Source organism: Pipistrellus kuhlii, unplaced genomic scaffold, assembly GCF_014108245.1.
Source record: "Pipistrellus kuhlii isolate mPipKuh1 unplaced genomic scaffold, mPipKuh1.p scaffold_m20_p_14, whole genome shotgun sequence".
Taxonomy (NCBI): Eukaryota; Metazoa; Chordata; class Mammalia; order Chiroptera; family Vespertilionidae; genus Pipistrellus; species Pipistrellus kuhlii.
In genome coordinates this window covers 3,451,451-3,463,767 of record NW_023425449.1, presented here as the reverse complement: position 1 = coordinate 3,463,767, position 12,317 = coordinate 3,451,451, and the positions used below count along the sequence as shown (strand labels likewise).

Sequence of the window (12,317 nt, the reverse complement as noted above, 5' to 3'; positions counted from 1 at the left end):
GCCGCACCCGCCTCCCCGCCAACATGGGGTGGAGGCGCAGGCCGGCCGGGCGCGAGGGGCGCGGGGAAGCGTCCACAGGAACCACTCACCCCGCCGGCGCTCGAGCCTCCGGCGCTCAGCCCCGCTCCTCCGCCCTCCGCGGGCGGCCGCGGCGGCTCCTCGGCGGCGCTAGAGGGAGCCGCGGGCCCGGCGCGGGGCGGCGGCGGCGGCCGGACCGGGAGCCCCTCCGCACCTGCCCCTGTGGCGGAGCCGCGACGAGCCAGGCGGCGGCGGCGGCGGCGGCGGCGGCTGCGGCGGCGGCGGCGGCGACGGCGGCGGCTCCGAGCGGGGAGGGCAAGTGACCCGGATGTACAGGGTAACGGCGAGGAGGGGGAGGGGGCAATGCCAGGAAGTGAGGGCGCCGCGGACCTGTCCGGCCGTGCGCATGCGCCGCGAGCCCGCCCCGTAAGGTAAGCCCTGCCCCGCCCCCGCCCCCGCCCCTGCGGAGGGGGCGGGGCCAGGCCGGAGACAGGTGGTCGGGCGGGCGGTGCGATGCGGAGAGGAAGGGGGCGGGGCCGCCGCCCCCGCGCCGCCGCCCTCCTTAAAGGAGCAGCACCTCCCCGCGGAGATAGCATCTGGGTGGGTCTGAGTCTTGCAAAGCCTTTTCGTTTTGCGGAAGGGACACTGAGGTGCTGAGGGGACGGTGACCTGCCTGCCTCTCAGGTCCGCGAGCTCAGAAATGACAGGCACTGGACCTCGGGACTCGCAGACCAGGATTCTGAGTGCTGAGCCCAACCGACGTTGTCACAGCCGAACCCCCCCACCCACCGCCCCAATCTCCACCCCCAAGTCTGGAATGGCTGGGGTGCTGGGCATGCCTTCCCCCCGCCTCCGCCAGGTGCTGAGCTTTGCTCCCTCTCCGGGGACGCGGCAGATGCGCTTGGCAGGCTCCCCGCGCGCGGAGAGGTGCACCGTTATCCCTGCGATGCTATCTGGAGGCGCCCTGGGGAGGTGTTAAATGATCGCTCTGAGAACAGAAATCAGGCGCCACTGGAGACTTGCACCGCGCCACGCATAGCTCTTTCAGAAAAATGAGGCTTTGCCCTGGAGTCAGCTCTGTGCAAAAATGCCAGATAGGGAACTTGGATGTGGCAGAGGGTGCAACAGCCTCTCCAGTTTCCCCTAATTCCCCTTTCACTCTTAGAACAGAAATGTTCCCTCTTTACATACAAAACCAGAACATCCCATTTAGCTAGCTCATCCTTAACGCTGTTCTGCAACACTCAGACATCTTCGTCATTAACGCTAAAGTGTAAGTGATTACAGTGTTACTTCTCCTGGGAAGTATTTTCAGTTGATTGCTGGACAGATCACTACTATGGAGATAAATGTTTCTGAACATTTGGGGGTTGAGAGCTTTACTGAAAATCCTCTGAAAGAATAGTCTTTTCTCCCCAGGAAAATGCACACATGCAAACGAATTTGCATATAATTTCAGAGGACTTAGGCATCCAGAAGGCCTATCTATGAAACTCTGATTATGAACTCTTATTTCAATCAAATAGGATCCCATGAACTATCCGGGCCTTCCCATATGTGGCCAAGAAAACACTCCTCACCCCATATACCAAAGGACAGCTTTTTACCTTATTTAGCCTTTGTCTTCCTGTTGAGTTTCATGGAGACCAAATGGTATTGGCCATATCCCACAGAAATGTGTTGAAAGCACACACTGAAGTCAAGAGTCCTAGGCCGCAGATTTGTATCCTAATATTTTAGGATATCATTTTAGGATCATCTGGGGGGGCTCTATACTATATTATAATCCAATGGTCTGCAAACTGCGGCTCTCAAGCCACATGCAGCTCTTTGGCCCCTTGAGTGTGGCTCTTCCACGAAATACCACGGCCTGGGTGAATTTATTTTGCAGAAGTGGCGTTAGAAGACGTTTAAGTGTAAAAAATTTGGCTCTCAAAAGAAATTTCAATTGTTGTACTGTTGATATTTGGCTCTGTTGACCAATGGGTTTGCCGACCACTGTTATAATCTTCATCGATTTCCATTAAACTGAAGGAGCTGGTATTTATATTGCAAACATTAGTGCTAATAGAACAGTATTTTTTTAAAAATACACTTCACAATCTAAGGACTTTGGTCCAATGTGCCCGACACAATGAAACTCTTAAATAACCCTGGGTCAGCCCTGGCCACTTTGGCTCAGCAGATACAGCATTACCTGCGGACTGAAGGGTCCTAGGTTCAATTCCAATCAAGGGCACATGCTCGGGTTGTGGGCTCAATCCCCAGGAGGGGGCGTGCAGGAGGCAGCCAATCAATGATTCTCTCTCATAATTGGTGTTTCTATCTCTCCCTCTCCCTTCTTCTCCGAAATCAATAAAAAATATATATTTTTTAAAAATAATAACCCTGGTTCATAAAGACCACTGTCCTCAATTTGAACCAGAGGACGAGTTCACATACCCGCCCAGTCCCGAGAGCTCTGAGTAACCAACATGGCTAGCCCAACCTCCCACAAGAAAGAAATGTCTTCCATTGTATCCTCAACACATCGACACGCAGTTTTCGCTCAGATGCCTACAATCAGAGGGAGCTCGGTATTGCAACTGTCAGCCTCCTTTCACTGTGAGGAACCTCTTCTTTTACACGGAGAAGATGGAGAAGACGGAGAAGACATCGGATGCCCAACAACTGTCACTCATTGGTCCAAATTTTATCTCTAGGGAGCAGTAGAGACTTGATGCCAGGCTTTGGGGAACTTAACAGTCCAGCAAAGAAAAACAGTCCACTGAGGAATGATAACAGTAAAAGAAACTGAGTCCTATGAGGAATCCCTTTCAAAGGCACTTCTCTCCCTATCTATCAGCCCTAGCCCCATGCCCGTGCAGGAACCCATGAGTAAGTTCTGCCCATCATGTCACATGTCCTAAAAGAGGCACAGAAAACAAGACCCTAAGAGAAATGCTGAATGTCTTCTTCCTCCATCCTTTCTTCACCATTCTGCATGAATGTAGTCACATTCCAGCTGAGGTCAAAGCTTTCAACGTTATGGGTTGAAAAAAAAAGACAAGCAGAAGGACGCAAAAAAAAAAAAGTGTTTGCTAAGACCACGAGGCCCTCGGTGATGATTTAGTCCCTGCAGCTTGCTGGCACCTTTTTGAGCCCTTACAATGAACCAGGCACTAGACTGAGCCCTCAGCTCACATTTCCTCTTTTGCTCTTTACAGCTGCCCTATATGGTCCTGTTATAGTGTCCATTTCATAAATGAGGAAACCCAGGCTCGGTAGGAGACATCCAGAATTCAATCCCAATCTAGCTCCACAGTTTGTCTGTTTCTCCACTCACTTGACTCTACCTGCTTTTGTAAATCTCAGAAGATCCCGATGCTTTCTTTAAATGCTGCTTGACTTGAAACTTTCATTTACTGCAAAAATCAACTTTGAAACATTATAAAGAACCAGTTATTTCACTTAGTCATTGATTTGTTCAATCAACACACATGGGTGCTCCTTTACTACAGTGTCCTAGGTACCAGGCTGAGGGTCTAGGATGGAGGGGCAGTAAGACACGTGGTCCCTGCCCTGAAGGGGCTCAGAATTTGGTGAGAGGAAGAGCTATAACCTCACAATTACAACACAGCATGAGTCGTTGTAACCTAGGAGGGTGAAGGGGCCCACGCTCTCTGGGACACCTGTGGAGACCTCAGAGAGGATGAGCTTGGTTTTGGAGAGATGAGGGAAGGGCTGAGAAGAACAGGCACCAGGGCAGAGGAAGGGGAGTTCCTGGTGTGCTGGGGACAAGACCAGGGCGGTGAGATTGTAAAGGACCTCCTCTTACACCACGCAAAGGAGTCTGAACTTGCCTCCTGATGGCAACAAGTAGAAGCTTCCGAGCAAGGTGACATGATCAGATGGGTTTTTATATCAAGATCACTCTGACCACAGTGTCCAATGTGGACTCTGGTGGGAGAGAGAATGGAAGCCAGCAGCAAAGGTGTTGTGGAGCCTAGGAGAGAGAGAGAGAGAGAGAGAGAGAGAGAGAGAGAGAGAGAGAGACAGAGCGTGCACGCGCAAGAGCCTGGAAATTGGCAGTGGAGAAGAAGAATGTGCCCCAGAACTAAGACACTTAGCGACGTAGCATCGGTAAAGAGTCTCTGACTTGCTGAATCTGGGGGAAGGAGCAGCAGGAGCTGTGGGACATGGCCCAAAGGGTCCCCAATCAGCAGCCTCATTGGATGGTGACACCATCCAATCCCAAGACTTCTACACAGCTCTCATTCCTTCTCATCCAGCCTTTCCGCCCATGGTTTCCACTGGAATCCTCAGATCTGTGCAACTCTTGTTTCTCAAGACTCTTCCCTATTTCTACAGCCACATTTATCATTCTAATGGCTGCAGAACATTGCATCATGTTGAAACAGCTCTGTTTCCTTCCGTTGCCGAAGGTCCACGCCCGACATGCCTGGTTTCCCCCGAACTTACTCAGCTCTGGGCGTTTTGCAATGAATGAGCTGAGCGGGGAAAGAGAGCTTTGAGGTGAAGGGTGGTGGAAAAGTGTAGCCTCAAGGGCCAGCGAATCAGCAACTCTTGGGCAACTTGTAATGCATGTGGAAACAGCAGAGCTCTGGCAAAGAGCCCAACAACCATGGGAATCCTGATGCCTAACCCTCCGTAGAAGCTGGTTGTCAAGGCCTAACCCCCTCTAATCCACTCCTTCACTTATTCTCTCATTAGCAACGAATTCTGGTGAAGCAGTGAGCAACAGAAAACCCAGAAAACCGCTAAAACAAGCTCAAACGCTCTGGATTGAGCCCTGCGCAGGCTTCCCCAGCCCTCTGAGTGACCTGCAGGATTGAAACCTGTTCGACAACTTAACGCAAGTTATACAACCGCTCAGGGACTCAGTTTGTCCACACGTTCATTGTAAGGATGAACTTAGGCAAGTCGTGTAAAATACGTGGACAGAGCTAAAGCCTACATGAAGTCCAATCATTATTTTCCAACTTGGTTCCTTCCTCAGGCTTCCTCAACTCCCAACATCTTCCTGAGTTTCTGAGCAAACCCACCAGGCAAACCATCCATGGGCTTGAGTTCAGAACCTGAATCTGCCAGGGTGGACCCGGCCACCCCTCTCGATCTCTCTCACCTCCCACTTCCCTTCTGTGAAATGGGCATAAGAGCCGACTTCACAGGAATGTGGAAAAGCTCTCCTAAATACTGTATAGGAAAATATGCTCAAAACTCCAGGGACTATGCCTTTATTGGCCATATTGCTGCTGCTATTTATAGATATCGTTGGTTTCCTGGTTTCTCCCCCTTTAAAAAAAAAAAAAAAAAAGATGACCTCAGCATAAATTCTCAGGATTGTAATTACTAGGCCAAAGGATCCGAACATTGCCATGGTTTTTGCCCTGCATTGCCCAACTGCCCTTGGAGAAAACTCGGGATAGTTGCTGCCACTGTTAACTCAAATGCACTATTTAATACGTGGGAGCGCCCAGAATACCGTTCTGGTTGCCTCTGTACCCAGGCTCAGTCCTCAACCTAACATTTAGGGACTTCTGTCCGTTGCTTCCCTCCTCGTCTTCACGGAATGAATGAATATCGGCTCCGTGAGGAGAAAGGCACCTTCGCACATTCCCACCACAGCCAGGGGTTCAAGGTTAAGGACTAAGATTCCAGGGTCCCACCTCCTGCATTGGCATCCAGTGGGTGGGAGAGGCCGGGAGCGGGAGGCCCAGGAATCCCGCCCTGAGAGATGGCATCCCAGCTGCTACTGAGAAAGAACCCAAGTCCAGACAGAGCCAGCAGCTGGCACCTAGGGCACTCCTGCCGCTTAGCAAAATATGTTCACCGGCCTCGCAGGACCCAGCTCCCACGGGCACCCATCTACCTGTGAGCTCTGCCGCATTTCTGAGCAGGACACGGTGCCCACGGCGGACAGCGAGGCTTCCCCGGGCCTCGGCGTGACCCGCAGGAAGGAAATCGCTCCCAGGGCCCTTCCCTGCGGCTCCACTAGCTTTCCAGCCTCAGCCTGGCACGTGGCTGTGTCTCCGCCTCCACGCCGCCAAGTTCCAGGGCTGCCCACTGAAAGGGTCCTCCCTCCCCCGCGCCTTCCTAAGGCCACCCACCTCCCTTCAGTCCTCCCCTACTATGTCACTGGCTTTTTTTTTTTTTTCCTCTTCTTTTCTTTTCACAGCACTTATCACAACCTGTAATTATTTTTCTTTTTTAGCTTAACAATGTTGTCCCTAAAAGAAGCCTCTCCCCAAAACATGAGCTCAGTGAAGGCAGAGGCCAGGGCTGGCTGCCCATTCCAACACCCGTCACGGTGCCCGCCCAGCTCCCGAGAGACCCTCACTGACTATGTGGAAAAGAGAGGTGCCTGGTCCCCCTGTACCACTGTTACCCAATTATAGGAATAATACATGTTGATTGCAGGGTGGGGGGAAACATGAAAACAAAGGTAAGCAAAAAAAAAGAAAAGAAAAAATACAAACCCTCCTGATTCAACCTCCCACGCCATGTGGGTAGCCTACCAAAAGGTTTTGTATGTCAATACAAGGTATAAAAGTCATGCATGTATTTCTATAAAACGGGCTCAGATGCCGAATTGTATCCTGCGGTGTTTCATCTCATTATCTACCGTAATCACCTTTCCTTAGCGAAGACACTCCGGCGACCTCGCTGTTCAAGGCTGCGCAGCCCTCCGCTGGTGGCTGCACCATGAGACCTCCTTATGTTCTTCAATGTCAATAACAGTAAAACGTTTTAATCCAGCACGTCCCGCTTGACAAGCTTCCCTTTTTGTTTTGTTTTTTCTTGGTGTTTGTATTGCTTTAGAGCTCATTTCCACAGAACTGTGCTCACCACCGCCCATTCGCCACCTGGAGTTATTAGAGTCCCAAAAGAAAAGAAAAATAAAAAGAAGAGAGAGAGAGAGAGAGAGAGAGAGAGAGAGAGAGAGAGGGAGAGAGAGAGAAGTGAAATGGTTTGCAGACGCAAAGGCTGAAGCATGAGGAAGCCAAGTCGATGCCTAGGAGTTCAATCTGGGAATCGGTGCTGACACAGGCAAATGTAATAAAGAGCAAGTCTCCTTGCCAAGATTGTAATGGTAAGAAAGAGGAAAGGAAAGACATTCTGCATCCTTCACGTTTCCCTCCCAATCCCTGCCCTGAGGCCAGTTTTTCCAGGGAGGGCCAGGCTGGTCGCTGAGCGTCACCTGTGTGGTAAGCAGTTTGCAGCCCGAAGCCCACGGCCCACCAAGAGGGGAGCTGGCTGCGGAGAAGCCATGCGGGCACAAGCAGCGCTTCCGGCCCGCTGTGCGGTCGGTCACACAAAGGACCACACCCCGCTGAGCACTGTGGGCAGGGACAGTGGCGCCCCTCCAGGGAAGGGCCTCCCCTCACCTGGTGAGGCAGACAGGGAGAGCAGAGCCCCCTCCAGCCGGACTGCTCGGCGTCCCACCTGGCCACCCCACTTCAGACGGAGGGTTGGGGGTCAGGAACAAGAGAGGCCTGTGTGCCAGGCAAGGGGCCTGGCCTGAAGGAGGCAGCATTGAGCCCACCAGGTCAGAGCCCCTGCTGTGAGGTCCTGGACCCCCGGGGCGGGGGGGGGGACGGACCCTGTGCTACTTGCTGAGTCAGAGCAGAGAACAGGATTGTAATTAGAGGGTGATGTCTGTATTTCCTTAGCTCTGTGAGTCCCATGAGGGCACAGGCCGTGCTGTTTCGTCACCAAGGATCCCCAGGGCTAGCAGAGCCTGGCACTATGCCTGGCACAAGGTCCCCACCCAACAGTTGCAGCTGGTCAGAGAGGGCACCAGGCCAGCTTGAGTTAACCCAGGCCTAGGGCCCTAACCCTATGCTGAGGCTCCAACATGACCATAGCACTGGGACCAGGAAATCGGAGAAGCAGGCGAGTGAGATTTCAGTCCTCCCTTAGCAGCCAAATGCTTAGCTCACCAGCCATGTGGCCCGACAGTTGAAATACAGAGCTGTAGGCAGAACCATGGGAATATCCATCATGAACCAAGCGCAGGGGAAGAGCTCGGACTTGGAGCCATGGAAGAAAAGATATTGGGTAAGGTTTAAAAAGCATCTTCCCGAGAGAGAACCAACATGGTCCACGCGAAGCCCCAGCTTACCTGGCATCGCTAGCGTCCTCTCTAAAATCCCGGTGCTGCGCACATGTCAGAGCACAGAGTTCAAGAGAAAGATCTGCCCAGTTTTAAAGCAGAGGGCGGCAGGGAGGAGGACGCTACTTTGCTCAAGCTCTGGTCTTGTCCGAACTCACAGGCTCGGAGGGGAAACCCGTGGTGCCCATTTCGGCATTGATGTAGCATTTTTTTATGGAACAGACCACTTGCGTTCATGAGTTTCTGAATGAATCCCCTCATTGTAGACGCGAAAGGAACCTCAGAATTCACCTTCAAGCCAACATTTCATGCTTAAGAACGGGGAGGGCCCAAGAGGGGTGCAGAGGGGCGTGCAGGAGCACAATCCCCAGGCCTGGGAGGGGTCCCCAGTGCAGGTCACAGGGGCTCCTGTCTACACGGTCAGGGAACTACCAAGTTCATTTCCTCAGGTTAGTCCAGATCATCGAGGCGCCACCGGGCCCTGTAAGAAACCTCTCCCACGTGCAGTGTGCAACCTCTAGCATCACGTCTGTGCTCGCATCCAGGGCGAAGGAGGTGGATTACAGCCATGTGCTGGCCCTCCGTTACACACCAATCAATTCCAAAGTAAAACAAACAAACAAAACCAAAACGTTAGGAGGCATGTGCACCAAATGATGCAGCCACAAGTGGGAATGCAGGTCTCCTGAGTCTTCCCAATCACACATGTGCAATTGGGGATGGTTTCTTTCTTGGTAGAAATCATAATCTGATTACAGAGCCCCTGCAAATACTATTTCCTGCCCTATGCCTTCTGCCCATGCTGGTCTGTCTGCCCTGAACTCCCTTGCCGACACTCTCCATCCTTCGGGCCAAACTCGGACCTACCCACCAACGCTCCTGTCAGGCACCTCTGTGGGCGCTGGATAAACGTTTCCACATGACTCCGTTCCTGCCTGTACCTTATGGTACCACGCAGCCCTACTCACGCCCGACAGGCCTCCTGGGACGAGAGCAAACGACTGGCAATGCGCTGAGGTTTGCACAACACCATGCTCCCCGCTGAGAGAAGCGCTACAGAAACACAAGGTCATGCTTTATTAAATGATTTACCCCGCCTCCTTGAAACACACCGAGTGATTCTGATGGATGAATCAACCAGCCCAAGATTAATAGCCCAGTTTTCTACTCTTGCTTCTCTTTCCAAGCCACAGGCCAAAATACAATCACCCTCGATTTACACCTTTGCAAAACGTGTGTTTGCATATTGACTCCCGAATCCACTGCGGTTACTGAACGGAGGGCTGCATCCTTCAGGAGGGGCCAGGTTACACGTGGTAACAAACTACCCCAAAATCTCAGCCTCAGTGAAGACCATGGTGGCCACGCTGGGGTCAGCGACGTGAGCCCCACAGCTCCCTCTTTCTGGCCTTCACCTGACAACCTGGATTAAGCAAGCCTGAAGTTGAAAGATATGACCCCTGTCTTCCTTCTCCAACCACCTAGAGAGCTGTCCGGCAGGTGAAATGTTAGGATGTTTATGAAACACCCAGGATGGCCTGGCTGGCGTGGCTCAGGGGTTGAGCATCGACCTATGAACCAGGAAGTCACGGTTCGATTCCCAGTCAGGGCACATGCCCTGGTTGCAGGCTCCATCCCCAGTGTGCGGCATGCCAATTAATGATTCTCTCTCATCTAGCTTCCTTCCTCTCTGAAATCAATAAAAAGAAACAAAAAGAAACACCAGGATTCTGCCTGATAGCCATCGGTAAATAATAATGATGTCTAGTACCAACGTCATTACCATTATCTCTACTCCTCTTCAAGTAATAACGATGACACTATTTTAATTCTCACAGACTAGGGGTTCCTGAACCTGTCCTCACACTGGAGTCACCTGGAGAGCAGTGTTTGTGCCCCGCCCCCTGAGTTAGTGAATTCACTCAGTGTGTAGCCTTAGCTTTGGAATTTTAAAAATCCTCTGGTGATTCTAATGTGGAACTACTGCCATGGAAGCAGCAAGATTCATATCTGCACATATATGTATTTGAGGCCTACACGCATATACACACAAGCTGGCCAGCTCCCAGGTTCCATGAATCCAGCACCTCTATGACAGTGGTGGTCGCACCCCTGTCGGGATGAGTTAGGTTATGTTGTGGTAACAAAGAAGCCCTACATTTCAGGCCTAATAACAACCACAGTGGTCACCCTTTGGTGACCCAACACCAATGCCCTAAAATTAGCCTCAGGTCTTTCTCTTTTCCTCTTTGCTTTTACTTCACACCTTTTCCAGCTGAACAAGTTTGCCTGGCCCAGCATAAACCAGGACCAAAAAGTGATGCTGGCGTGGACAGACTCAAAGGTATGAGACTGGGAGAGGGTCACTGAAGGCTATTAGCCATTAAGACTGTGTGTGCTTTGTTCAACTCCCAGCCCCAGGACCCAAAAATCAGCAGACAACATAATAGAACGTGGGGTAGATAAAGTCATTATCATCAGTTAATAAACTCAAAAAAATAAACATTAAAAACTGACACAAGAAATCAAAAAGCACAGCATCTAAGTCCTAGCCAGTTTGGCTCAGTGGATAGAGCGTCAGCCTATGGACAGAAGAATCCTGGTTTGACTCTGGTCCAGGGCATGTGCCTCTGTTGGGTTGCAGGCTCCTACCCGGCCCAGGCCCTGGTCAGGGCGCCTGCAGAATGCAACCAGTCAACATGTTTCTCTCATATTGATATTTCTCTCTGTCTTTCCACTTTCTAAAAATCAATGTAAAAATATTCTCCAGTGAGGATTAAAAATTCAGGAAGCACATCATCTAAGTTGAAAACCTTATGCATCAACTTGTCATCAACCACTGTTTTGATTTCCCCATTTCTGTTCATTTCTCCGAGGATAAAATGACATCTGCTGGGGTGGAAGGGAGTGAGGTCAGAACTACGAACAATAGGCATGCTTCCACCTGGGAGCGAAGCACAAGGCACGCACAGTGGGTGCCTGGAGCGGTATGACACAGATAGGTTGCCACCAGCACAGAAATGATTTCCAGCAAACCATCTCCTGCTCTGCTGAAGATTATGTCTCTGTGGAGTCTGCAGAAAACCTGAAAACCCAGCTCGTTTGCCCTCGCTTGGGCCGTTTAATCTAGGGAGCATGCTGGCTTTTCCATAAACTCTCAACCTCCCAAAAAAATGTCTTCTATATTTCACACCGGTGAGCTTCCTCGAGCTCCCGGGGAAGGAGCACTGTGTAGGATTATATAATAGTCGCTCTGTTGCTTTAAAACTCAATGGCAGCCTCGGGCAGCAATGTCAAAGGAGAGGGGAATTTTTGTAAAATTATCTGAATGCAACCATCTCTTCCCATGCACTGAGCTAACAATGGTTCTGCTTCTCTCAGAATCTCATTCAATTATCTGTTGCTTATCTAGACCTGAGAGAGGAGCGCTCCTCTCCTCTAGCATTGGTTTAAAGGAAAAAAAGTAGGCAGGATTTCTCGAATAAAAGCTTGATGTGAAAAGCAGTAACTGCTTCCGGTGGAGAGGTCACGGGGAGAACCTTGGTGGGTCTCTGGTGACGATCTATGTTCACCATGGCCATCACACAGAAGAGTGGAAGGAATGTGTGACCTATGGCCTCAGAACACCTCGCTGTCCATCTCGGCATGCAGCTGCCTCTCTGAACTTGTCTGCTACAAAACTGATCTGCTCGAGAGAGACATTGTAAGAACTGAGAAAACATATGTCTAGTGCCTAGCCTTCAACAAGTGGCAATGCCCTCTTCTGATCACTGCCGAAATCTCAGGTCCATGTTAGTCTTTGAGTTTGACATGCTTGCTCTAGGCCATGTAGAGACCCACAGGTTGAGACCCGCTAGCAGGGTCGCCTAAGACCATCAAAAAACACAGATATTTACATTACGATTCATAACAGCAGCAAAAATGACAGTGATGAATTAGCAACGAAAATAATTTTATGGTTAGGGGTCACCACAACATGAGGAGCTGAATTAAAGGGCCGCGACCTTAGGAAGGTTGAGAACCACTGCTCTAGGGCAGTGTTTTTCAACCTTTTTTGGGCAAAGGCACACTTGTTTCATGAAAAAAATCACGAGGCACACCACCATTAGAAAATGTTAAAAAAAATTTAACTCTGTGCCTATATTGACTCTATATAAAGTAATTCTCTTGAATAGGAATCAAA

The 12,317-nt window shown here is 50.9% G+C and overlaps 1 protein-coding gene across 4 annotated transcripts in view; it reads right to left on the bottom strand.

The window, feature by feature from the left end:
- CYRIB (CYFIP related Rac1 interactor B) overlaps positions 1–12,317 on the bottom strand; it is a 71,492-nt gene that overhangs the window by 54,019 nt on the left and 5,156 nt on the right. The window contains exon 1 of one of the 4 annotated variants that reach the window (XM_036437563.2): positions 233–441. The exons of 2 other annotated variants lie outside the window; for them this stretch is intronic. In XM_036437563.2, the coding sequence (XP_036293456.1) occupies positions 233–426 (194 nt within the window). In that variant the 5' untranslated portion in view covers positions 427–441. Of the gene's footprint in view, positions 1–89; positions 442–12,317 lie in introns of those variants that run through there. One more of the 4 variants, XM_045581301.1, reaches the window with a different exon arrangement.